At 46.5% G+C, this 25,420-nt stretch overlaps 2 protein-coding genes across 3 annotated transcripts in view; one reads left to right on the forward strand and one right to left on the reverse strand.

The window, feature by feature from the left end:
* The window catches only part of Ankrd6 (ankyrin repeat domain 6), a 142,577-nt gene extending 128,325 nt beyond the window's left edge, over nt 1–14,252 (forward strand). The window contains exons 11-16 of one of the 2 annotated variants that reach the window (XM_032904846.1): nt 433–564; nt 888–1,073; nt 2,514–2,666; nt 8,248–8,361; nt 9,570–9,696; nt 11,564–14,252. In XM_032904846.1, the coding sequence (XP_032760737.1) occupies nt 433–564; nt 888–1,073; nt 2,514–2,666; nt 8,248–8,361; nt 9,570–9,696; nt 11,564–12,096 (1,245 nt within the window). In that variant the 3' untranslated portion in view covers nt 12,097–14,252. Of the gene's footprint in view, nt 1–432; nt 565–887; nt 1,074–2,513; nt 2,667–8,247; nt 8,793–9,569; nt 9,697–11,563 lie in introns of those variants that run through there. The other variant, XM_032904838.1, reaches the window with a different exon arrangement.
* A 2,463-nt stretch (nt 14,253–16,715) lies between these two features.
* On the reverse strand, nt 16,716–19,026 carry Lyrm2 (LYR motif containing 2). Its single transcript, XM_032904859.1, has 3 exons — nt 18,917–19,026; nt 18,421–18,561; nt 16,716–18,052 (listed from the first exon to the last, which is right to left on the reverse strand). Exons 1-3 carry the CDS (start codon nt 18,959–18,961, stop codon nt 17,972–17,974), a joined length of 267 nt encoding a protein of 88 aa, XP_032760750.1. The 5' UTR covers nt 18,962–19,026; the 3' UTR covers nt 16,716–17,971.
* Nucleotides 19,027–25,420: the final 6,394 nt, after the last annotated feature.

Raw genomic sequence — 25,420 nt, forward strand, 5'->3', positions numbered from 1 at the left:
TGCAGGGTGACAAGGTCTGATTGGGTAGCCCTGGCTGGTCTGGAACTCACTAAGTAGACTAAGCTGGCCTTGAACTCAGAGATTAAAGACGTGCGATGTGCCCAGCTCTCTGAGAGCCCTTGGCAGGGCCCATGATACAGAGACTTTTTCTGGACACATAAGATGTTATTTCTAAGCTGGGCATGGTGCCACACACCTTTAAAGCAAGCATCAGAGTACACACCTAAGAGCATGCTTCATTTCCTGCAAATAAAAGGCCAGTCGGCCACCCAAGAGAAGCTGTTGAGCCCGCCCACTATGTAGAAGACATCTGTCATTGGTTAATGTCCCTGCGCGTCCATTATTGGATGGAGTCTTGCAAGCACCAGTATCCCAGCTGGAGTCAGAGGCAAAAGGCTCGAGTGGAATAATTCGGGGCCTTTTTCCTTGTAGGGAAGCGTCTCAGCAGGAGACACCCCCAGCAGTGAACAAGCTGTACCCCAAAAGGAAGAAGCTAGGAGAGATTGCCCACCAGCCTCCCAGGAGCCAAGAAAGGATGAAAGGAGGAGAAAGTCAAGGCCAGAGGTCAGGAGCAAGCAGAGAGGGGAGGGGAGCCATGGGGCTGGCTGGCAGGAGGGTCTAGGGTGACTTGCCCAGAGGACAGCATTCCTCCGGCTGGCTGTGTGGGAACAGGCACAGAAATGAAATTCACTGGCTTTAGAAGGAGGAGATGGTGCTCTGGGTTTTTGGGTGCTGCTCTGAGCCCAGAACCAAGGGGGCGCTCTTTATTTTTTACTTCTGAGGTAGGATTATATTATGCAGTGTTGCATGGGAGACAGAAGATGCTGGCAGGGTGTCAGTCTGGGGCGTTGCCGGGACTTAGGAGTGGCGACCCTTCCTTCCCACAGGTGTCAGCACTATCTGACCCCACCCCAGCAGCAGACCAACAACCTGGACACCAAAAGAACCTACATGGTCATCACCACCAGAAAAAGAAGAGCAGACATCGATGCTGGTCCCCACCACCGCCCCACGGGTTCAGGGCGTACCAGCTCTACACGCTGTACCGTGGCGAGGATGGGAAAGTGATGCAGGTACACAGTGGCATGGGCCAGAGCCCTGCAGAGGCCGAGGGCTCGTGAGGCCTGTGCCTGGAGGTGGTTGGCCCAATCCAAACCCGTGCAGATGTGCCCTGCTGTGCAGACCCCAGGGTTGGGGAGGGAGTCACCGCCTGCAGCATTCTCTACCATCTGCAGGGGACCTCTGCTTTGAGGCTCCAGGTGGGTGGATTCGAGCCTCTTTAAGATAGGTGCCCTCAGAATCTCACGCTCAGAATCTTAGTACCTTTGGATCCAGTGCTCGACCCAAGGGACATTCCAAAGCTAGCATGGGGATTAGTCTGGCCTCCTGAGTCTTCTGCCTCCCCCTGGTATCCCTCTCAAGATGATTATTGAATAAAGAAGGGCTAATTTCAGCCTGTCTGTCTGTCTGTCTGTCTGTCTGTCTGTCTTTCTTTCTCTGTTTCTGTGTCTCTGTCTCTCTCTGTCTCTCTCTCTGTGTGTGCGTGCGCTTAGTACAACCAATTTAATTTAAGCTTATCTGTGACTAGCTTACGAATAAACGAGATTCAGACTATGATTATTTTATTTGGCTTTGACAATTACTGGGAAGGGGTAGGGGGTAACCCCTAATCTACTCTTCCAACTGTTGACCTGACTGCCTCCCCAGCAGTGTCCCCCAAACACTTGCTGTTTCTCCTGGCCATGCACTCACAGTACCTCTCTCTGCATGGTGCCTTCTTCTCTCTCCCTTGTCACCTCTCCTTTCTTCCTCATGCTTCTCCACCCCCAACCCAGTAAAAACCCACCTACCTCTAATCCCTCCGATAATTGGCTGTCACCAGTTTTATTTAACCAATAGTTAAGGAACAAGGTTTGCTCAACAAAAGCTGAGAATGTACTGGTAGGCCTAGACCTTTGGGTACAGAATTTAGCATTAGCAGCAGACCAGATTTCAACGTGTGTGTGTGTGTGTGTGTGTGTGTGTGTGTGTGTGTGTGTGTGTCTGTGTCTGTGTCTGTGTCTGTGTCGTGTGTTTCTGTGTGTAGAGAATACCTGTGAGCATAGTGTGTTCGTGTGCATGTTTTTGAGTGCGTACTCCTGTGTGTGCCCTTGCAGAAGCCAGCGGAGGGCTGGGTACCCTGCTCTATCCTTCCCACCTTATCCTTTGAGACAGGGTCTTTCACTGAACCTAAAGGCCAGCCAGCTCCAGTCCCTGCCTCCCAGCTCTGGGATTGCAGACATACTGCTGGCCGACCTGCATTTTTTTTTTCTTTTTTTTTCGGAGCTGGGGACCGAACCCAGGGCCTTGTGCTTGCTAGGCAAGTGCCCTACCACTGAGCTAAATCCCCAACCCCTGTACCTGCATTTTTACATGGGTTCTGGGATCTGAACTTAGGCCCCCAAACTTACACAGCAAGGAGTCTTGCCCAGGGAGCCACCTCTCCACCCTCTTCCTTTTCCTCTCCCTCCTAGGCACCCATCAAAGGTTGTCGCTGTGAGCCTCTGATCAACAAGCTGGAGAACCAGCTGGAGGCGGCTGTGGAGGAGTTAAGAGCAGAGCTGGGATCAGTGCAGGACAAAGTGAACACAAAGCTGGGCCACATGGAGAGCAAGAGCCAGCACCAAGTAAGCAAGGGACTCGGTCTCTCCATGACAGCTGTGAAGGGCTCCTGCTGTGGCTCAGTGGTAGATCCCTGGCCCAGCATGTGGTGGCCTCGCGCACATAAAGATCATGGAAGTCATGCATTCCTGCCAGGCAGAGTGCGCATGCCTGTGATGTCAGCACTTAAGAGGCTGAGTCAGGAGATCACAAACTCAAGGGCCATCTGGGCAGCATAGTGAGACTTTGTCTCTTACAAGAAAGAAAAGTGGCGGGGTGCGGGGGGCGGGGGGTGGGTGGCCGATGGCGGGGGCGCACACCCTTGATCCCAGCACAGGAGACGCAGAGGCAGGCAGGTCTTACAGAATGAGTTCCAGGCCAGCCAGAGCTACACAGAGAAACTCTGTCTTTAAAAATCAAAAACAGGAAAAGGAAAAAGAAAGAGAAAAAAAAAAAGCAATACACTCTCATTTCAGAGAGTGTTTGTTTGTTTGTTTGTTTTAAGAAAAAGCAGCATTAGAGAGGACGCCAATTGCCCACAAGTGGTGATTTAAAAAAAAAAAAAAAACTATTGATATTTAGGTTTATTTTCTTCAACTGCGCTCTTCTGAGACTGGGTCATGTGGGGTCAAGCTCGTCCCAGACTCACTGTAGCTGAGGAGACCCGGGAGTTTGGATCTTCCACCCCCATTTCCCGAATGCTGGGGTTGCAGATCTGCACGCCACTCCTGTTCTTGCATGCTGGGGTCCGAACCCCAATCGTGCTGAGCAAGGACCTACCAACTGAGGCACACCCCCAGCTCCTCTGTTCAGCTTTTCATCAGGAAAACTGTCTGACACAAAGAAAAGCCGAGAGAAGACTGAAGTTGAAGTAATGAGTTCTTTTATACTCGTACTGAGAGCCAACCAATTCTCTGGTTTTGTTTTAAGAAAAAGTCACACCTCATGGCCCAGGTTGGTCTTGAACTCTGGTCTCCTTCCAAGTGCTGGATCAGAAGCAGAGGCCACAGCCAGCTTCAGTTCTTGGCTTTTTGTCCCCCTTAGCGCCTCTCTGTTTTTCTTCTGGAACTGAGGGAGACTGAGTGGCCCTGCCCTGCAGTCATCTCGCCTCTCATCACCTGACAGTGTGCCCACCGGGGATAAGCACGAAGTTATCACATCTAAGAGAATCAACAGTAATTATACAATATCCAGTTCACGGCCATGCTTTCTCAGTTGTTCCCAAGAATTTTGTTTAGTTCTTTTTCCACAGGTTTTGTTGTTTTTTGTTTTTTGGGTTTTTTTGTTTTGTTTTGTTTTGTTTTTGAGACAAAGTCTCACGTAGCCCAGGCTGGCCTCGAAGGTATTACATAGCTGGGACGGTTGGCGTGTGCTACCACATCCAGCTGTTTGGTTTGAGTCTTGGTTGAGGATCCTTTGTGCACCTGACGGGGGTTCTGTGGTCTCTTTGAGTGCCTCCCGGTCCCCTCCAGCTTTCTGTCTTCTAAACACCCAGGCCGGTTGTCCTGTTCGGGATTCATTTGCTTGTTTCTTAATGAGTGTGTAAGTTGTGTCTTCAACCGTGCACTTCTGTCAACGGAAAGGTTTGAGGCCGTGGTTCATGGTTCTGTGAGTGTGGTCTCAAGGCGGCGGCAGCCCATGCTGGGGAGGTGAATTCTTGGGCCCATTCCTCATCTCCATTCCTGAATTTCATCGCCATAACTGGAATTCTGAGTGAGGCCCACAAGTCTGTGCCTAGCAAGACCTTCGAGTGCTGCCATGTCTGTCAACAGTTGCTTAGGTTCCAAGGAATACTTCTGTCAGCCTGTGCCATGGTCAGTGGTGTGAACTCCAGAGTGCCTTCCACACGGAGGCACAGAATCTCCGGGGACCTCAGGGTTCCTGATGCTAAGCTGGGCACTGTGTTCTTCTGCTGTGAAAGCATACTTTCCTTGTCACTAGTAAGAGACGTGCAGCGGGTAAGACTTTTCATCGAGATGTGCTTTAAGGAACTTACAGAATAATATGTCTTAGAGAAAGTGCTCCCCACAAAAGGATGTGATTCCCACCACCATCCCTCGGTGCCCACTGACTCGTCCTTGGAGGTTTTCTTTTGTCACTCAGAACTGCCGTGGCGACCTCTAGAGCAACACAGGCCTCTGTGTCCCGGCAGCTTGCGTTTCCATCCCTCAGGGGGCCTCAGTGCAACCCTGTGTGAGGGCTCCCTGCGGGTGTCGGGCAGAGACGCAGACCAGGGAGAGATGAGAATGAACTCTAGGTTCGTACTGACTTCATCAGCACGGATGAAGACATCTAAAGAGTCTGATACCAGACAGTTGGTTCCCAACATATTTAAGCCTAGTATAGTTGGGAAAATAAGTTTCTTGGTGTAATACAGTACCCAGTGCATGATTACATCAAAACTCAGGAAGACGGATGTGTTCTAGGGACAGACTTCCTGTACTAGGGTAAGGGCCTAAAGGTCTACCTGACTCGGGTCATTTGAGCTATCCGCTACCTCTAGTCCTAGTCTGGGAGTTTGGGGAGTGCCTGGCCCTGAGGGACATTAGAGTACTAGCCACCTCTGGTTGTAGGAGCTTAATATGGCCTGGCCCAACAGTTAATGCAGATCACCAGGCTGTGAATCATGCCTGAGTCTCAGCTTTCTGGAAGGACAAACAGTTTTGGGTTTTTTTTGGGTTTTTTTTTGTCTTGTTTTATTCATTTGTTTGTCTCATTTGTCCCATTGGAAAGAGAATCCTATTTTCTTTTATTTAGGATTTTTTTAAAGACTTATTTATTTATTATATATAAGTACACTGTATCTGTCTTCAGACACAGCAGAAGAGGGCAGCAGATTTCATTACAAGATGGCTGTGAGCCATTGTGTGGTTGCTGGGAATTGAACTCAGGACCTTGGCAAAAGCAGTCAGAGCTCTTAACCACTGAGCCATCTCTCCAACCCCAAATCCTATGTTCTTAACATTCCTGGTTTCTCTGGAGATCCATGGGGTTAAAAACCCTCATGTTATGTTCCCAACACTTAGTTTTATATATCCTGACCACTTCCCCATGTACTTAGTTACATAATATTCTATTAATATGACATAATTAACATAAGCACTTATTAAATATTTTCTTGTGCTCATGAGTCATGTTAAGTTGAAAGTTTATATATGAAACTTTTTGGCTACTTCTCAGAAAACGTTTTTGCATTTAGTTTTAGTGCGCGTTTGCACACATTTGTGTGTTGTGGATGTCAGAAGACAGCTAATGCGACTCTATTTTCTCCTTCTACCGTGTGAGTCCTGGGGATTGAATTCGGGTTCTCAGACTTGGGCATGGGTTAGGGTAACTGTCCAGTGTTCATGCTCAAGGCTCTTGATAAATGCTGGCAGACTACCACATGGAAAGGTTGTATCTGTTTGCAGTCCACCAGTAGGAGTTGGTGGCTCTAAGTTTTTGGCATCACTTAGTATTTCTTTCCAAGGTTGTGTTAAATGAAGGAGCTTTTACTGTTCAAGTTTTATTTCTTTGTTTATGATGAAGCTATACTCCTAACACCACACCCCCCCTTACCCCCCTTACCACCAATCCCCAACCCTACCACCCCCACCCTTACCCCTCCCCCAATCCCCAACCCTACCACCACCACCCTCACCCCCTGTGTATGCGTGTGCCCTGTCTCTCCTCTTTCAGACAATGTGTTACTTTGTAGCCCTGGCTGGTCTACACAAGACCTACCCGCCTCTGCTGCCAGCATTCAGGGTAGAGGGAGCACTACCCTGCCCACAGAGGCTGAACCTTTTCAGATTTACCTGCCTCTTGTATTTGCGGAGAGAAGGTTTGAAAACTATTCAGGTCATGATGCATTAGCCGACCTGTAACCACAAAGGACTGTGTCGGGTGAGAGCTAGATCCTTACAGCCTCTTAGTGTGCGGATGGTGGCAGATTGATGGGTAAAGTCTGTCCTCTTCCCAAGAGGCCAGGGCAAGACGTAAACCTGCTGTGGTTTGCCCTGGAGTTATCTGTAGTTTGATGCTAATTCCACTGCCCCAAAGACAGCTCCTACTCACTACTCAGGACTCAGGTGACTTCAGCAGAACCTTCTCCCCATTGAATTTGTAAAATACAGGTGAGGGGCAGGTACAGGATAGAAGGAGGCCTGTCATTGGAGGAGAAGGAGGGATGGGTGGGAGAGAAGTTTGAAGGAAGAGGAGGAGACTGGAATGGAAAGGAGGAAGAGACAGGAGGGAGAGAGAGAGAAGCCATGGCAGGTGACGTTAAGATTCCGCTCTGTGTGTTTACAGGTTGTTATTAATGTTCTTAAGGGATGGATGGTACTGGGCTTTGTATGTTTAGGTGGGCAATTATATCTTATCAATTGGGTCAAAGATTATTGTGTTGTGTGTTCTTTTATGTGACGGTTTGAGTGTAGTAAAAGTGTGCCGTGGCAGGAGACACTGGGCCGCCGTGGAGTTGGGATGTGTTTCACCAAGATATCTAGCAGATACCTTGAGGCACTGCGGTGCTGAACCTAGGGAGGTAAAAGACAACCATACTTTTATTTTTTATATTTTACAACAACATAAACCTGGTCAGTGTAAGTCAGTCACCTGGGCCAAGGTGTGCTCGCCCCTCCCCCCTTCTGGTTTTATTTTGCTCGTATATACATTGGTTTGCCTAAATGTGTATTGGTGTGAGAGTGTCAGATTCCCTGGAACTGGAGTTACAGACAGTTGTGAGCTGCTGGGAATTGAGCCGGGTTCTCTGGAGGAAAAGCCAGTGATCTTAACCACTTCCTCATCTCGCCAGCCCCAAATGCTGTAGCTTGGAATGAACCCCTGCACACGTGGCTGCTTTGGGTGTGGACGTCTCTGTGGCAGAAAAGGAGAGGGCACCCTGGGAAATAGAGAGAGTAAGCAGCTCATAGAGGAATATAGGAACCCAAGAGACACACGTACCCACTCTGAAACTGGTGCAGCCTCCCCATGAAAGTCCGTGTGCGTCACAGTGAGCCCTGGGGCTGGCTCCTTCTAACACCAGCTTTGTTCTCTTCTTTTGGACCTCGTCAGATCAATGAGGTTGGTGTAGCCTAGGAGTTAGGGCTGACAGAATCATTACAAGGCCCCAGGAAGGTCTTGACTGAGTGGCAGCACTTGTCCTTGTAAGCAGTCTTTGAAAGCCTCTGTTCCCCTTCCACACATGCCTTGACTGCTTTTACCAAGGCGATAGGAAACATGCCCACGGGGTTTTTGATTGTTATTCCTAACGACAGCTTTGGCACTTCTATTCTAGGGCCTGTCAGAATCCCTGCCTACATGATCTACATATACATATACAGAATATACAAAACAATATTTACAAAATAAAATATACAAACATTGTGCATTTTTATGAACTTTTGCTCTACTAAGCACTTAGGACTTCGGGATGAAAAAAAAAGGGACATCAGTGGCCTTAAGGAAATACATGCAGGGACTCTGAACATCCAGAGTCTCGTGCTGCGAAACAGGACAGAAGGAAGAACTGAAGTCCATTGCCTGTTTTGTGGACTCTGCTCACGGGTGGAGACCAGAGTCCTTTCTTAGATCATTTTAGGATGCACTCTGTCTCTTGAACCCTAGATGTGCGTTTTGGACAAACTGATGGTGGAGCGGCTGTCAGCGGAGAGAACGGAATGTCTGAATCGCCTGCAGCAGCATGCGGCTGCTGAGAAGCAGGAGGGAGAGAAACGTCAGGTAAGAACCAGTGTCTGTCAGTCCTTCACTGCTGGCCTACCATGTCTGCCGAGCTGGTCCAGGTCTAGCGATGCAAACCAAGAGGCTGAGAGTGCGAAGACCATAGCCTGTTGTTTCTGTAACCAGAGTAAAGTTAGGAGCAAAGGGTGCGTAGTTCTGTGTGAGCGACTTGCCGGGCCTGCTGGGCACTGTGCTGGAAAGGCCATCTTTGCCAGTCGGTCATTCTTCCGTTCCCTCTGCAGGAGTCTACTGCTTTTCCAGGCCAACAAATGGGACTGGTCCCTGTGAGTTTGTGAGGGACTGAGTTTGTGAGAACAGCCAAAATCACTGGTTTGGAAAATTTGTAAGGTGTTAGGCATCTGAGATCTGGGTGACTCAGAGCCTTAGCTTGGTGGCAGGCATGGCCTGTGGGAGAATGAGTGAACCCTAACCTTTATATGTGCCAATTGTAACCTCAAGTGTCAGTTTAAAAGGTCATTCTCTGGGACTAGAGCATTACTTCCATAGTTAAGAATGTGTCTGTTCGGGGTTGGGGATTTAGCTCAGTGGTAGAGCGCTTGCCTAGGGCAGCGCAAGGCCCTGGGTTCGATCCCCAGCTCCGTAAAAAAAAAAAAAAAAAAAAAAAAAAGAATGTGTCTGTTCTTCTAGAGGACCCGGCACCCATGCTGGGTTGCTCACAACTATCTGTCACTCTAGCTCCAGGGATACCTGCATACATGTTCACACAAATACACAGATTGTCATGGTGGGTTGGGAAGAAGATGTGCATGCCAAGGCACATGCATGGAGCTTAGGCAACTTGTAGAAGTCAGTTCTCTCCTCCTATGTGGGTTCTGGGGATTGAACTGAGGTCTTTAGACTTGGCAGCAAACACTGTCACCACTGAGCCATCTTACCAGCCCATAAAATAAATCTTTAAATAAAATTGTTTAAAAGATTATTTGATTTGTGTGTATGGATGTTTTGTCTGCATGTGTGTCTGTGTACCATCTGGGTACCTGGTGCCCTTAGATCCTCTGTGACTGGAGTTACAGACGGAAAAATGGTTGTGAACTGACATCTGGGTGCTGGGAATAGAACTCAGGTCCTCTGAAAGAGCAGTCTGCCCTTAACTGAGCCACACCTCCAGCCTCCCGAAAGTTTAACTCTGGTGCTTTAACTCATAACCCTCAGCACACTCAGTCTCTGTGTGTTACTCGTTATTTTAGATGTCGTTGGTGGATGAACTGAAATCCTGGTGTATGTTGAAGATTCAGAATCTGGAGTTGAGACTTTCTGGAGAGTCTCGGACCTTTAGAGCTAAATCCACGCCATCTCCCTGCGACTCCTCTCCAGGTACTCACCCTCACACAGTCTCTCAAGGGATCCACTCCTCCTCCTTCCTGACCTGAATACTGATTGTCCACACTCCGGAGCTGCAGCAAACACAGTAAGGCACGAATGTTAGGAAGCCTGAAGTAAGCAGACCACGTGAGAGTGCAGAGTAAAGCAAGGGATGTTGGCAGGTGTCCTTGTGGTTTTAGGCACCAGGACCAAAGGCAGCCTGGGGAGAAATTTGGCTTAAACATCCCAGGCCACACTCCATGACTAAGGGAAGTGAGGGCAGGAATTGAAGGTAGGAACCTGAAGGCAGGAACTGAAACAGACCTCAAAGGAAACCCTGGTCCAGTTCAGTCAGCTTGTTTTCTTCTACACTCCAGGGCCACTCGTCTACTAGTGGTAGTGCACACATCACCGTTAATGAAGAAAATGCTCCCACGGACTTGCCTGTAGACCTTAGCTTCTGTCAAGGGTCGGTGGGTCCTGTGATGCGGAGTGATGAAGGCCCAGCTTTCTCCCAGGCAGGCCTTTCCCCTGCTGCTCCTATTCCAGTGGCCTCTTGCTTTTACTTGAACCTGCAAAGCCTTTAAGCAGCCACCAGTGTCCTGACCTTGCCCTAGGTGTTAAGACATGCTTTAAATGGTGACTCTTTAGCTGCAGTCCGTAACCTTGATAATTTTTAAAACTAGCATGTGTCCATTGGGCAAAGTGGTTTTGTTACATTTCCACACACCTGCATCACCTCAAATTCCACCTGGTACCCTGCTGCTTATTCCTTTCCAAACAGCTCCTCTTCAACCTTAAAAGTCTAGATTCTAATTGGACATGGTGGCACACACCTTTATTCCAGCATTTGGGGAGGCAGAGGCAGATGTATCCCTGTGAGTTCAAGGCCAGCCCGCTCTACATTTCAAGTTCTAAAACAGAACGACATAGCAAGACCTTATTTCAAAAAAAAAAAAAAAAAAAATTCTAGATTCTGAAGGCTCTAAATGTGAGCGAAAAACATGTATGACCTGCCCCCTTTTTGGTCTAGGTTATTTCACTTACCACAGTAATCTCAGGTTTTATCCTTTTTCCTGCAAATAGTATAATTTTTCCTTTATGGTTGAATCAAACTCCATTATGTGTATACATATTTTGGTAATTAGGTCCTAATGGGGAACTTTGATAGGTCAGTTGCTTAATTTAGCCCTATCTATTTACACGGCTTTAGCTCTGTGCCAGTCAAGTTTAGAAACATCTTGAGCCAACTTCTCATGCTAGGGCTAGCTCTGGAACCGGCCATGGTGATTGCAATGTGGATTGAAGAGCTGGATGAGGAGTGTGGCTTACCTTCCTCTCGACTCTGCCGTAACCCTAAAATTGCTCCTAAGAAAGAGTTACCTGTGGGGTGTGATGTCACACACAACTTTGTTCTCAGCATTCAGGAGGCAAAGGCAGGGGGATCTCCTGAGTTCCACTATATGGTAAGACCCTTTCCCAAACAAAGGGTCCAAAAACCAAATTGATACACAGGTTTATATCCCAGAAGTGAAGGGAGCATCTTCCTCCTCAGAGATTAGCGCTCTTTCTGTGTTGAGATATTTTTTAAGTTTTGTCATCCTTACGCATTAGAAACAAGACCCAGAGACATCTATGGTAGGCAATACGGAAAGGCCAGGAATCTAGCCAATATGTTATTCCTATGGCTAACACAGAATCGGAGAAAGCCCTGATGAACTCAGATGGGAGACCTGGTGAAAAAGTGGGAGAGAGGGAGGGAAAGCACGGAGAAGCAGGTGGGTGGGTGGGTGTCCCGGCAAAGCTGATGTTCTCAGCACCCCCCGTCCTATGGCTGAATGTGAGTGTGCTCTGATGTTTCTCTCTCCTTTGAAAACAGCTGTAGACCAACCAGTGGTAGCTGCAGGGCCGGGAGCAGCTTCCGACAGCTCCTCTCAGGTTGTGAGGCCCAAGGACAAGGCACTCAATGCCACTGCTGTCCCCAGACACCAGCAGGAGCTGCTTCCCTCTGACTGCACAGGCTCCGGGTTAAGGAAGGTCAAGGCCCCGGGTGCTTCCAGACTGGGTGATCAGCAGACTGGGTCCTGTGTCAACCGAGGCACTCAAACCAAGAAGTCTGGGAGAGGTGGGCAGACCAAGCATCGAGGCCAACAACCGACAGCCAGCAGCCCCAGTGGGCAGCAGCCATCCGCGGCAAGCAGTGACGCCCGAGATGCCTCGCAAGCCCTGGAGCTAACCCAGTATTTTTTCGAGGCTGTTTCTGCTCAGATGGAAAAGTGGTACGAACGGAAAATTGAAGAAGCACGAAGCCAAGCCAGTCAGAAAGCTCAGCAAGATGAGGCCACACTGAAGGAGCACATCAGAAGTCTAGAAGAGGAGGTTGCCAAGCTGCGTACAAAGATGCAGAAGTAAAACCAGATCCTGAAGTGGACCCAGCAGGGTTTCCAGCTTGATAACAGCAAAGTAACTGTGTCCCCAGAGTTGGTTGTCATGCACAAGGTGGATTTGCCTTTAATAAAGTCACTAATTTGTTGTGGACACATACTTCGTGCTCTGAAGTTACAAGGCCTTCACTGGTTAATGAATCCTGGGAAGATGTCCATAAACAGCAAGACACACCAAGAGGAGGAGGTGTGACCCACATCTGTGATTCAGTGACATGAAGTGTGTCAGAAGCAGAGCAGAGAACTCTGGGAACCCCAGTAGCCATTCACGTCCACGCCAACACACCTGCTGTGCCTAGACGGTCCTTCTAGCAGAGCTGGGACTCAGATGCGGGAAGCCCTCTTTCTCCCATGTAACTCAAGATGCTCATCTTTTAAAGGGGTGAAACCCTTTCAGGTTGTGAGGATATACACTGTGATGACCTCATTGTCCAGTGTGTCTTCAAGTAAGTTTAAGGATCATATAAAGGAGTAGCAATTGCTGACTGTCAAGTGAGAAGAGTTTAAAATATTGGTCAGTTACTGTGGTTTTGGCCAAATAACTGAGCAGATTAATGGAAAAATATTCACCAAACAACTCCAGCCAGTTACCTTAGATTACCTTTCTAGAGTCAAGACGTTTGTTCCATGTTTTGTAAAGAAATCAGGAAATATCACGAAAGTTTAATTTTGAATTGACTTCTCACTGAAGAACATCAAGCCGTCAGAAGGCTTTGCCTGTTTACTGAGTAAGATGTACTAGACTGAGGTGGTGACTCTATCTTGGTTGAGACCTTAGATTTGCCTAATCCTTTGGTACATGGAATATGGATTATGTCCGTCTCCACATATGCATAGAAACGTATGTTTCTCTAAGCCTAAGGACCTAATAACTACTGTCCATGAATTATAACTAAAATGCTGTTCATTGAGCCAAAGAGAAGTGATCTTTGCGGAATAGTATGCATTTATGCCTTGGTCAAGCCAAGTTCTTCCTTTTGCTTGTAGTGACAATCCACAGATAGACATTCATATAAACACGACAGGGCAGATATTGGGTATGCATCATCCAGTGAGCCCAATTATTTCCTGGGACCGACCTATCCTCAGCCTCTTGGGAGGTACAGCCCTTCCCCATTCTCCTTCACTGGAGTCCTGTCCTCAGCTCACTTGCACCTGAGCCCTGCTATGACACTACCCACAACAAAATGTCACTCACTCCTGTAGGATCACTCCTTATTCATACAGTAAATTATTGGGAACTGCCTAATACTGAGTAAGAGACGAAACCCCGAGCTCAGCATGAGTTATTTTCACTATTAGAATACTCATTACCTCAAGAAACCCTTGACGAGAAGGGCAGAAATCAACTGTAACTGAACATCAAGTCTAGACCACAGAATATCTTAGTGGCAGTGCTTTGATGATATCCTCCTACCTATGAGAAGCAGGCAGCTTATCACTGTGAATGGATGTTTTTGTCAAGTCATTAAGCGTAAAGACCAGGCTATTGTCTAAGGCCAGTCAGCCCCTGACCCACAGGGTTGACTTCTGAGGAAGTGGTGGTTGGCTTGTTTTTGGAAGGCTTACCGTGTACTCTAGACTGGCTTTGGTCTCATGACCTTCCTGTCTCGGCCACCTGAGTTGGGACTAAAGGAGTGAGCCCCATGGCCAATCCTGTTTTGTTTGTAACACCAGTGTTAGGTTTGTGGCAATTGGTCCTCAGCATTGTACAGCACTGAGGATCAGCTGTGTCTTTCTCCTCGTGCTGTGTGCAAAAACAAGCAAATATCCCAGCTGTACTTTTACAGATAACTGCTCATACCATACACTCTCACAATAGGTCATGTTTCAGACCGAGGCCTAAAAAGTGTCAACAGCCGTGAAGAAACATGTTATAAAACAGTAGTGTTGCATATCAATGTCCTTTTTAAAAAACAGGTAATTGTTAGCACATCCCTTAGTGTGCATACTGAGCATCTGTGCTGGGGTGAAAGTGTTAGTCTAGCATCACTTTTGATGTGGAGTCCAAAATACAGGTTTTTCATGTTTAGATTTGTGTGTGCAAGGCATGCTAATTTTTTTAGTCACCTTGAACTTGTGTCTCCTATAAGCATTAAACGTTTGAGTTCTGTCGGTATCCTACTTTTTTATAGTCATTAGTTCTGCTCACTGCACTTAAGAATTCCTGAATGAGCCCACACCCAGCCACTTTACAGACGTAGAGCAAATGCATCCAGTTTAAAGTCAACATCAGGCGTCTTTCGTCAAAACAAAGTGGGTGCAATGTGTGTCTGTGGGAAGTCCTTTAACTTGGTGAATGCAAACATATTAAATCCACTAGGTATGAGACAGAATATCACTTTTAAAAAAAGATACAAGGCTGGGCATGGTGACACACACCTTTAATCCCAGCACAAGGGAAACAGAGGCAGGCAGTCCTGTGAGGGTTTGAGGATAGCCTAGTATAGAAAGCAAACTGAAGGACAGCCAGGGCTCAGAAAAATGTTCTCTCCCAAAAATCAATAAATAAAATAAGGTTACTTGCAGTAACCACAAACAGTAAATGATCAAAGAGGCTTACTTTATAATTAGAGGAGGGGGTGTGAGTACAGGTACTGAAGCTAGAGTAATAGGCAGTGTGAGCTGCCCCAAGTAGGTGCTGAGACCTGGACTCTGGTCTTCTTTAAGAGTAGTATGCTCAGGCTGGAGAGATGGCTTAGTGGTTAAGAGCACTAACTGCTCTTCCAGAGGTCCTGAGTTCAAATCCCACCAACTACATGGTGGCTCACAACCATCTGTAATGAGATCAGATCCCTCTTCTATTCACATACAGTGAATAGAAAAAGTATATTCTTAACTGTCCACACTTAATGTGAATATAATTTCTTAAAATCCTGTGATTTCTGACTTGTTAGGGTGACAACTTTTGTTTTTATCTCTTTGAGCCCAATTCTGCATCCTTTTCCAAGGCAGATGTGGGCTGCTTCTGTTTATAATGACCTTTCCTGAGTCATCCTGGTCTGTTTCTCCCACGAGTGCTACAGTAACGTTCAGGCTTGGCCTCCCTCAGTCACCAGCACCAGCACTGTTCAGGAACACACACAGCAGTGCTGTGTGTGAACCTAGACATGGCACTTGTTAACAGGGAGAGCCACGCGGGGCAAACTGGCAAACTGGCTTTTGCCACTTACCTGCTACGAAGCTTTTGTGTAAATTCTTTTTTCCATTTGTTAATCTGTCTTGAGTTCCATCATGTTTTTACCTTCTTTAAAAGTAGTTAGGGAGGGTGTGATGGTCTATGCCTTTAATTCTGGCACTTGACAGAGGCAGGAGGATCTGAGTTCAGGGTCAGCCTGGTCTACATAGTGCATTCAGGGCCAGCCAGAACTATATAGTAAGCACAAAAACAAAACCAACAACAAAATGAAACCTCGGCTTGCCTTGGGCTCTGATGGCTGTATGTGCTTTATAGAATTCTCTCCACACCACTGCTGGACCATCATCAAACCATCATTGTTCACATCTAGCAAGTGTTGTATAATCTGAGGACTTTAGACTTACTCAGGGTCTGTATTTGAATTTGCATGTCAAGTAGACCACCAAAGGGGACTATTAACATCTTCTCCACTCATGACTGTTGATAGAAAGCATGGAGGCACTTGGAAGACGGAGGGTGGAGTTAAGAGACCCTGTTTCTAAATGAACCACCAAATTGTTCACAAATGCTTGTCAGCTATTTTTGCATAAGCCATGTATCTGAAAAAACAAAACTGACTTATGAAGGTATTAGATCACTCCTGCAAAATTGTACATGGGACCCTAAGGCCTCAGGGTGTGGTGTTGGGCTTTGGAACACAGACCATGCACACCTTGCACCGTCTTTTCATGCATCCCAGTACAGGATACTAGTCAGGTTCCGTTTGGCTTCTCTGTGTAGATGGGATGTGGACTTCTCACAGGTAAGTTCAGATTCATCAACAAGCTTTCACTTGTCAACTTTGTGATGTATTTCTCTCTTTCCAGTTGTCGCAGCAGAATGCAGTGTACGAGACTCTTCCGCAATGACTCAACACTCCATGAGGCTGCACTGCCCACCCAGTCTTCCCTCTTCCTCTTGGCGTCCCAATGTTCTTATCTATTTCCAACAGGGCTCCATTAAGTCTCAGTCCTTTGGCTATCAAACATGCCACACCTGAAGAGAGTCACTTCAAAACTGAAGGACAAAGCAGGTGTTTCAAGCAGGTTCTAGAGCAAGTTCTCAACTTTCCTAATGCTGTGACCCTTTAATACAGTTTAATATTATGGTGACCAACAACCATAAAAACTGTTACTTCATAACTAATTTTGCTTTTATGAATCATAATGTAAATATGTGATATGCAGGATATCTGATATTCAACCCCTTCAACCCCTGTGAAAGAGTTGTTTGGCTCCAAGGGGGTCATAACCCACAGCAAGAGAACTGCTTTCCTAGAGTGTCTCCTGGAGTCAGTACACTGCCAGTCCTATATGTGTTTTAGTAACAGCCTGAGATCTAGGCATCACAACGTACCATACTCTTACAGTCTGAAAGTGGCATGGTGAAGTCCACACATACTCTCTATCTTGTGTTTAAACTGTTTATTGAAAAAGGAGTTGCCCACAAACCACACAATAATCTCAGACAGGGATAGTTTGTTGAGTGCACACCCTAAGATCAGGGCCTTAGCCCAGAATTCAGGGCTAAGGCTACAACCCCAACATCTTTCCTGTCAGCTTATAAAAGCTAAAACCACAAAAACTACAGTGAGCTCAGACACAGGTACAGGAAGTGCTGCCCAGTGGTCAGCTCTGACTCAAGCTGTTTTAGACATCACAGCTCACGTCGATGTTTAGTTTGATGGGTCCTACGTGAAGCTTTGTGGAATTTCCTAAGACTAACAAACCTCATTCATATCTGGATATGTGGTCAGCATGACTCTGTTCTGGGTCAAGTTATTCTTCTGTGTCAATGACTGGCAGGCATGTTACAGCAACAAGACGAAATAGCTGACAGGATGGAACATACCGGCTACAGCTATGCTGGGGGAGTTGTGTGTCTGGGGGCAGAGACGGGGGCGCAGGCCTCCACAACCTCCTTGGACTGTAAACTTACCTTCAAAGCATGAACCTGCATCAGTTAATGGGTCTGCTGCATCCAATATTCAGAGTCTGGTTATGAAGAATACTGAATTCAACTGGGTATGCTGGGCCACACCTTTAATGCTAGCACCTGGTCTGCAAAGTGAGTTCTAGGACTACGAGGGCTACATGGAGACACCCTGTCTCAAAAAGCCAAAGAATGCTGAACTCTGTGGTGCACTTTTACATAGGTAAGGCTTCAGTTCTCTTGATTAGAGACTTGCTAAAGTATGAGGTAACTGCCTATCACGCTCCCCCTTTTATTTTAATCACATTTACTCCCGTTTTGGTTTGTGTGCCACAGTGCCTTGTGTGGAGGTCGGAGGACAACTTTCTGGAGTGGTTTTCTCTTTCCACCATGTGTGTCCCAGGGGTCAAACTCAGGTCGTTGGCGGCAGCAAGAGCCTTCACACGGAGCCATCTCACCAATCCTGTCCACACTGCCTTTTCAAGAACTAATAACTAATAATCTGTTTCTCACCAAAGTGGCTGCCATTTTACCTTCCTGAGGGGCAATGTAGGCTTCCAAGCTCTCATCTTGACATTAGCTCGAGTTTTAATTATAGCCAGGGACTGTTGTGGAAATGTTAACACACCTTCATTTACATTCTCGATCAGACTGATTATCGTCTTTTTCATGGGTGCTTTGTGACAGTGGCTCTAAGCCTCTGCAAACACATGGAGGTCTGAGAATCTTCCAGTTAAGATTTGGCTAAAGCAAGTGTCCTCTCTAATTCCTTTAGCTGCATGTTGCCTTGGGTAATCATCATTCGGATTGCATCCTGTGGAGGAAACGAATATCCTAGTCATTGTTTTACCAGGTTAACCACGAAAAAGTTCTTTTACTGTACCTGCTACATTCAAGAACCAACAGTGGCTGGTTACAGGCGGTAGCTGTGGGCTTACCACGCCCAAGGCACTATAATCCCTTCACCAAAAGAACCCCCAGCAAAAAAAGTGCAAAGTCAGATGCCAGGCTACACAGTACAAAGCCAGATGCTGTTGCAAAACAAATGTAAAATATCCAGTAGGAACTCAGCAGTGATCAAAATGAGCCACCTTAGTGTTCCAAAGATGTTCTCTAAACTTGACAAGCTCAGTAACACAACGGGACAAAGGAGCCGTGGCCCCTCCACGGTCTTGCTCTCACCTCTTCGGTGGCATTTTTGTTTCTTTTAAATTCTTCCCTGGCCCAATCCTGAAGGTATTTCCGGTCAGAATCACTTGGAATTTGCTTAATCGCTCTCAAAATCTTTCTGTAGAGGAGGAGAACTTGTTGCCTTCTCATGAACTGCTCGGGGAAGGAAAAATACAAATTAATACATAGCCGCTGGCTCCACCTCAGCCAAGAGAACTGTAAGCAGAAATGTCCCTTTGGTCCTCAATCTCAAACAGAACAAGACAAAACTCAAAGATCTTGCCGGCGGTTTGCGTGAGTAGGGTACACCTATCACCTCCGCCCTCGGTTCTGTGGTGAGCCAGGTCACAGGGAGAGTGCTTCAAAAGACCTCAGAGGAGACAACCCTTCCCGGGCGGAGCTCCCTCCGCGGCACCGCCAGCCACGGTCTAAACCGACGCGGTCAGGACTACGTAGGCCTGCTCAAGGCGGGCACCCGGGACCCGCGGGGCTGAGAGAACCGCCGTACCTGCTTCAGTGTCATGGTCGCAGGTGGCAGGCGGGAGGCCGCCATGTTGCCTACGGAAGCAGCTGGGCACAAGGGCGGAAGTGAACCTCGAGCACCTGGACACGGAAGCGGAAGTCGGGGAAAGGCGAACCTGGTTTCTAGGAGACGGACGCGCGAGTCTCGGGTTTCCGCTGTTAGCTCTGTTTTTCCCAGAACGCTGGGGGGGGAACTCATCATCCGGGAGTTTAATCGTTTGACTGGAGGAGAGAGATTATGCGCTTTTTTTTTTTTTTTTTTTTGAGCACCTTGATGTGTATAATCGAAAGACCGACATTATACTAGCAAATTCAATTTACATCCTGAAAGCTTTTCTTTTTCTCTAAACTTTATCCTACAGAAAGCAGGTCACCTCGATCGATTGATTGTTCCGGCTCCGTGCATTTTCCCTACTCATGAGGCTTCCCGCTTGTTTGATTTTTGTCCCCCACACCACATACTCAGAAATCAGATTATTGAATCTCTGCCGGATTATTTGTCCAGCTATGCAGTACTGAGCATCTGATGGCTTCACTTGTGATCTAAGTGATCTAACCTTTCCAGCTGTGTCTACTCCCCGCTATGGTTTCATCTCTGAACTGTACCGTGAAACGGCCTCTCCCTCGCAAGTGTATCTATATGTAACTGCTCAGAACAGTTCCAGACACATATGATTCTTAATTCTCGGTGTTTAGTTTCTCAGGCATTGTGAGTGATGCTTCTCATGTGTTTTTTTCAATTTTTCTCTAATATGGGACCTTGAGGATCAAACCTGTATGAGGTTTGGGGGCAAAGCACCTTTACTGTCTGAGCCATTTCAGTGGCCCTTGGATAATTTTCTCTCTCTCTCTCTCTCTTAAAGATTTATTTATTATATATAAGTACACCATAGCTGTCTTCAGACACACCGGAAGAGGGCATCAGATCCCATTACAGATGGTTGTGAGCCACCATGTGGTTGCTGGGAATTGAACTCAGGACCTCTGGAAGAGCAGTCAGTGCTCTTAACCACTGAGCCATCTCTCCAGCCCCCTTGGATAATTTTCTTATTGACTGAGCATCCTCTCCAGCCCTGGGTTACTTCTTTATACTTAGAGCTTTAACTTTACATTAACATATTTGTTTCCTTGGAGACTTTACAATTTTATCTTCTACTCACAGCTGCTGTAAACTTGTAAGCTTTTCTGATCGGTGTTACATTTACTCCACCTAAAAGTTATCTTCATATGGCACAATATGGATCTAAGCTCTTTTTCAGCCAGTAGATTAAAAATTCAAGATCATTTATTAGGTAGTTCATGACTTTCTCTGGTCATTTCTTTTGGATCTGAGTAATCTGATCAGTCTTATTTTATCTTGGATAAGCATCGAGTTATAAATTTCGCCTTTTTGTTGTTTTTCTGGCAGATCCAGTAGTTTCTCGTTAGGATATATTTTATTACTATTTTCTGTGACTCTTGGAAAAGCACTGAGCTGTTTCCACATCACCTGGGGATATTTATAAGAATTCTGAATTAGTGCTGGGTCCAAGTTGGGCACCGAGAACAGGTATTTTGTACATTCTTTTCTCCACAATCACGCTAGCCACAGGCAGTGTTGTCATATGGATATATATTCCCTGTCCTGAAGATTTATATTTTGAGTAGGAAAGCTTTGAAGGTCAATGCAGTGTTACTAAATCAACTGAGAGTAGGGTAGGTCCTTGCCCCGAATAAACTCTCAGTGTCAAAGTTTAGGCACAGCGTTTTTAAAGACAAATGACACAATGACATCATTGTCAGGTGTAGGTCAGGGGATCCGGGTAGCATTTGTTTTGACTATACGACCAGAAGATATTTCGGTTATATGTCTGAGCCATGGAAAGTCCCAAATGTGCTAGCACTGTGGATGTGACTATCCAAGGGGTTTAAGGGACTAAATGTGAGCCTTAGCTGACACAAAATGGAGCCAGGGTAAGCTCAGGACAAGAAGGTGTTACCTTACTCACTTCGTTACTCATTTCTTCTAGTAATTTTTAAATATTTGATTTCTAAGAACGGGCATGTGCGGGCTGGAGAGATGGCTCAATGGTTAAGAGCAATGACTGCTCTTCCAGAGGTCCAGAGTCCAATTCCCAGCAACCACATGGTGGCTCACAACCATCTGTAATGAAATTTGGTGTTTCTAAGACAGCTACAGTGTATTCATATAAATTCAATAAATAAATAAATAAATAAATAAATAAATAAATAACAAATCTCTAAAGAGAGAAGGGGCAGGTGCTGGTTCTTTAGGATTCTTAGACCTACAAGGAGAATAAAAGGTCATGTGGGCCTGTGAGTAAGGTGTCAGTCCTGGCTTCCAATCCACCCAGTTATGGAGCCAGAGATGATTGGCCTTTTTAAATGTATCATTTGTAAGAGCCAATTGGTATTTAAATGCTTAGCTAGGAATGGCTCCATGAATAAAATCAGATACGTTTTTAGAAAGCTATTCCTTAAATACAGCCATTGGGGCTAGCCCCATAGGAACCATGGTGAGTAAAATGAGTCTAAATAGGGGAAGGGACATCATGATCCCCAGTTCCACAGCTCTGCTTAGTTTTAGCTGAGTGAGCCCACTGACTCCCAGCTTTGTAGCCAGGGCAGAGTTGGAGAGCCAGGCCCTGTCAGTCTCTGTAAGGTAAATTGCTCTGATTGGACCTTCACAGTCTGGGCCACTTCCTTCTCAAGTGGCAGTGTTTTCTTTACCTGGACTTGGTGGATCCATGGGGGGACACCTGTCCCTTAGTATTTAGATGTCGTCCATGTTTAGCCACAGCTGACTAGCCCTGTGGCAGTCTCTGTCTTACATCATCTGAAACTCTCTTGGGAACTTTTAACAGAATCAAGCCTTGAATTAGTTTTTTTCTCCTAAGAGGAGAACTGGAAGCCAGGGTAAAGAGTATGGCCAATTGAATTAGTGTGCAGGTCCCATAACAGTTGTGTAGCACACTTAGGAACAGCGTTCTCCTGTTCACTGCATTGTCAACTTGGGAGATACTGAGGGCAGAGTAATTTGTCTCTGTTGTTTGACACACTTAGGATATGGGCAAGAGAAGCCTGTCACATGAGACATGAAGAGTAACTCATCTTTTCTAATAGATAAGGAGGAGGTTTTCCTGGCATGGCCTACGTAGTGGAGACAGGAGCAGCAGACGTCTGGCATGTCTTATTCCCGTGCACTTTTATCCTGTAACAAGGCCAGCATGCAAACCTCTGCTGAGTTTTGTGTCCCATCTAAGGGAACTACTTGAACCTGGGGATGGCTTGCCATTCAAGAGTATCATAAATTAAATCATAAAATATAATTTTATTAGACAAATCCCATGCTTATCCAAAATCCTTTTTAAAACCCTTTTTATAAAAAATATATAACTGGTGGTAGTTTGAATAGGTATGGCCCCATAGCCTTGTGTGTTTGAATGCTTGGCCCATAGGAAATGGCACCATTAGAAGGTGTGGCCTTTTTGGAATACATATGGCCTTGTTGGAGGAAGTGTGTCACCATGGGGTTGGGCTTTGAGGTGTCTATACTTAAGCTCTGCCCAGTGTGACAGTCTCCTGCTGCCTGTGGATCCAGATGTAGAACCCACCTGGGAGTTGCCCCAACTAAACCTGCATTTATTCCTTTTTACTCATGTCTGATCTGGCCTACACCGAGTTGTCAGAAAGCCTATTAATCAGTTTGTAGAACTCTGAACTACTTGCCCAGCAACAAGTCTGCCTGTGTACCACCATGCTCCCTGCCAAGATGATCAGACACTAAGCCTCTGAAAATTGTAAGCAGGCCTCCAACTGAATGCTTTCTTTGATAGAAGGAGCCTTTGCCATGGTGTCTCTTCACAGAAACAGAACAGTGACAAGGACATTAAGATTACTGGCGTTAGAAACCAAGCGCTCCCCCCCGACTGCCTTCGGTGACTCAGCCCCAGCAGCCATGCCATCACCAGCCACCATGATGACAGCCAGCTCTGTCTCTCTTGCTCTCTGTCTACCTCTCTCTCAGAAGAGACTTTGCACTCCTCCCACTGCCACACCAACAAATCTCTTGAATAAGACCTGTTGTGTGTAGTGATCTTTGAGGCATTCCTTGGCCCTGATCCATCAAGGTACTCCTTCCACAGCAAAACCCTAAAGTGTTGTGTGACTCAGGATATCCTGGTGCTTGCATGCTCCCCCCACCCACTTGGGGAGTCTAAGCCACACTGGGACCCCATCACTTAGCTCCAGTCTATCTGCAACTGTTTCATTTTCCAGCTCACCAAGTGCTGGGCACCCCACTGAACAGCAACAATTGGTTGGGTGCAAATGCTTCCCTGGATCCGAGAGAGACTGTTGAGCATCCAACATACCCTGGTTGTGAGGTCCGAGTCGGACCTCTACCAGGAGTCCTTGAATGAGACCCATGGAGGCAGCAATGGACGCAAAAGCAAGAGGAGCTTTATTATTCCAACAAGAAGGGGACAACCCTGAGTGAACTCTTTTTATTTTTTTTTCTTTTTTCCGGAGCTGAGGACCGAGCCCAGGGCCTTGTGCTTGCTAGGCAAGCGCTCTACCACTGAACTAAATCCCCAAACCCCTGAGTGAACTCTTAACAGGGAGTTATATACCTGGATTTATATATAAGGGCAAACGTCAAACAATTGGGGCAGAATTTGAAAAATGGTAATTAGGCAGGGTACCTTGCGCATTTGGTGGAGTGAAACAACTTTCAAATTGACTCAGTGTACCGTTCAGGACTTTCCAACGAGGAATCGGTTGGGAGTCACAGGTAGCTTTGTTTGACAGTTTGGCTTGTAGCTGTTCCAGGAATTAAACCAGCTCTACCCTCCTTGGAAAGGAGGGGTCTTTGTGCTCAGAGGTTTGTGGTGGAATTTTCCCACTGGCCTTAACCCCAACTCTGGCTTTTTCATGGTATTTTTGGAAGTGGGGATACCACTGGCCATAGTCTTTAAGGCTCAGCTGATCCTTTCCCTTGGGTGAGACTTCATTTTTGATCTCAGTTTTCACCTTTTGGCTTCATTTAAAAGTCCTGGTACTAGGGGCCATGTGTCTCTTCTGGCATTTTAGTCCTGACCTTCATCCAGTGCAGTGGCAATCCACTGAACAGCTTGCATTTTGCTTGTTTGGTTCCCTTGAGTCCTGGGGATGCCTTGGACTTTCCCTTCTTCCTCATCTAAGGGACCAGTGTAGCCTCTTCATCTAGTGCCCAACCTAAGAGCTTCTAAACATATTCACTTTTGCAGTCAAATCTGGCCTCAACACCCTTAGATAACCAACCAAAACGGCCACCCAGTGGTCTCTACAACTTGCAGAAATGAAAACAAATTCCCCATTCCTTATTTCTTTTTTTCTCTGCTCCAATTCCTGTTTGTCACACCCCCTCACCCCAAATAATGTCCTGTCTTTAAGTTATGGCTGCTGTTAGGGTAGGAGTAGGTGACTTTAACTTTTCCCTTGATTGATTGGCTCTATTGCCAGACTTTGTGACTGGTTAAGGTTCTGGGGGATTTCGGGGACTTTGGCTGATAGACTATTCTTGGCTCAAGCTAGGGGTGGGTGGGTTGTGGGGCAACTTTCTGGGGGGGGGATTTTTCCTAGAATTGACTTGTTTTGGACTTTTCCAGTTCTGGGAAACAGAAGCCGAGGCCTAGTCTCCCAAACTGCCAGTTTGCAGGCTGTCATGGAGTCAGCCTAGCTCGGGCTGACTCAGTCCTCTCATACGCTCCCTTAACTGAGATCAGAGCCTGAGTGGTTTGTGTAGTGACTCCTGACAACCAACACTAAAGACACTTCCAGGTTCTTTTCTCCTGCGTGCTCTTGGCTACCTCTGGCTCCTGCCTGCAGTTCCTCAGCTTCAGCTATCAGCTCCCTCATGGTCTTATAGCAATACCCTATAACGTGGTGCTCTGTTTTGGGACTCCCTCTCTCCACTGACTCAGATTTATTTGAATAGCCTGTGCTCAGTACAGATCCATGTCCACAAAAATCTTGATTTCCAAACTCCCCTGAACCTTAACTTCTGCCACAAATGACCCCCAAATATCTTTTATCTAAACTCAATCTGCTCTTAAGATTTCTCTACTTTCCACTCCTAGAAATCTTTTATTTTTATGATTTCTTTGTGCTCTGCTCTCAAAAAACAAAAACAAAAAACCCCCAAAACAAAACAAAAAAAGCCCCCCAAAACAAATGAACACAAACAAACAAACAAACAAACAAACCAAACAAACAAACCAACTCCACAAAAACTCTTAAGATGATGTGGTAAACTCTTTTTTTTTTTTCTAGAGCTGGGGACCGAACCCAGGGCCTTGTGCTTGATAGGCAAGCGCTCTACCACTGAGCTAAATCTCCAACCCCGATGTGGTAAACTCTTATCTCAAAAATCTATAAGTTGCTCATTGGGTAGCTACGGTTAAAAAAAAAGATCTAGGGCTGGAGAGACGGCTCAGCGGTTAAGAGCACT

This window comes from Rattus rattus, chromosome 1 (assembly GCF_011064425.1).
Source record: "Rattus rattus isolate New Zealand chromosome 1, Rrattus_CSIRO_v1, whole genome shotgun sequence".
Taxonomy (NCBI): Eukaryota; Metazoa; Chordata; class Mammalia; order Rodentia; family Muridae; genus Rattus; species Rattus rattus.

What these genes read in the sequence shown, in the direction of transcription:
- Lyrm2 (XM_032904859.1), bottom strand. Translation starts at nt 18,961, where the DNA reads ATGGCGGCCTCCCGCCTGCCACCTGCGACCATGACACTGAAGCAG. An exon ending in CGACCATGACACTGAAGCAG is followed by an intron (nt 18,562 to 18,916) that starts GTACGGCGGTTC and finishes TTCCCCGAGCAG; the next exon opens with TTCATGAGAAGGCAACAAGT. An exon ending in ACAAAAATGCCACCGAAGAG is followed by an intron (nt 18,053 to 18,420) that starts GTGAGAGCAAGA and finishes TTTCCTCCACAG; the next exon opens with GATGCAATCCGAATGATGAT.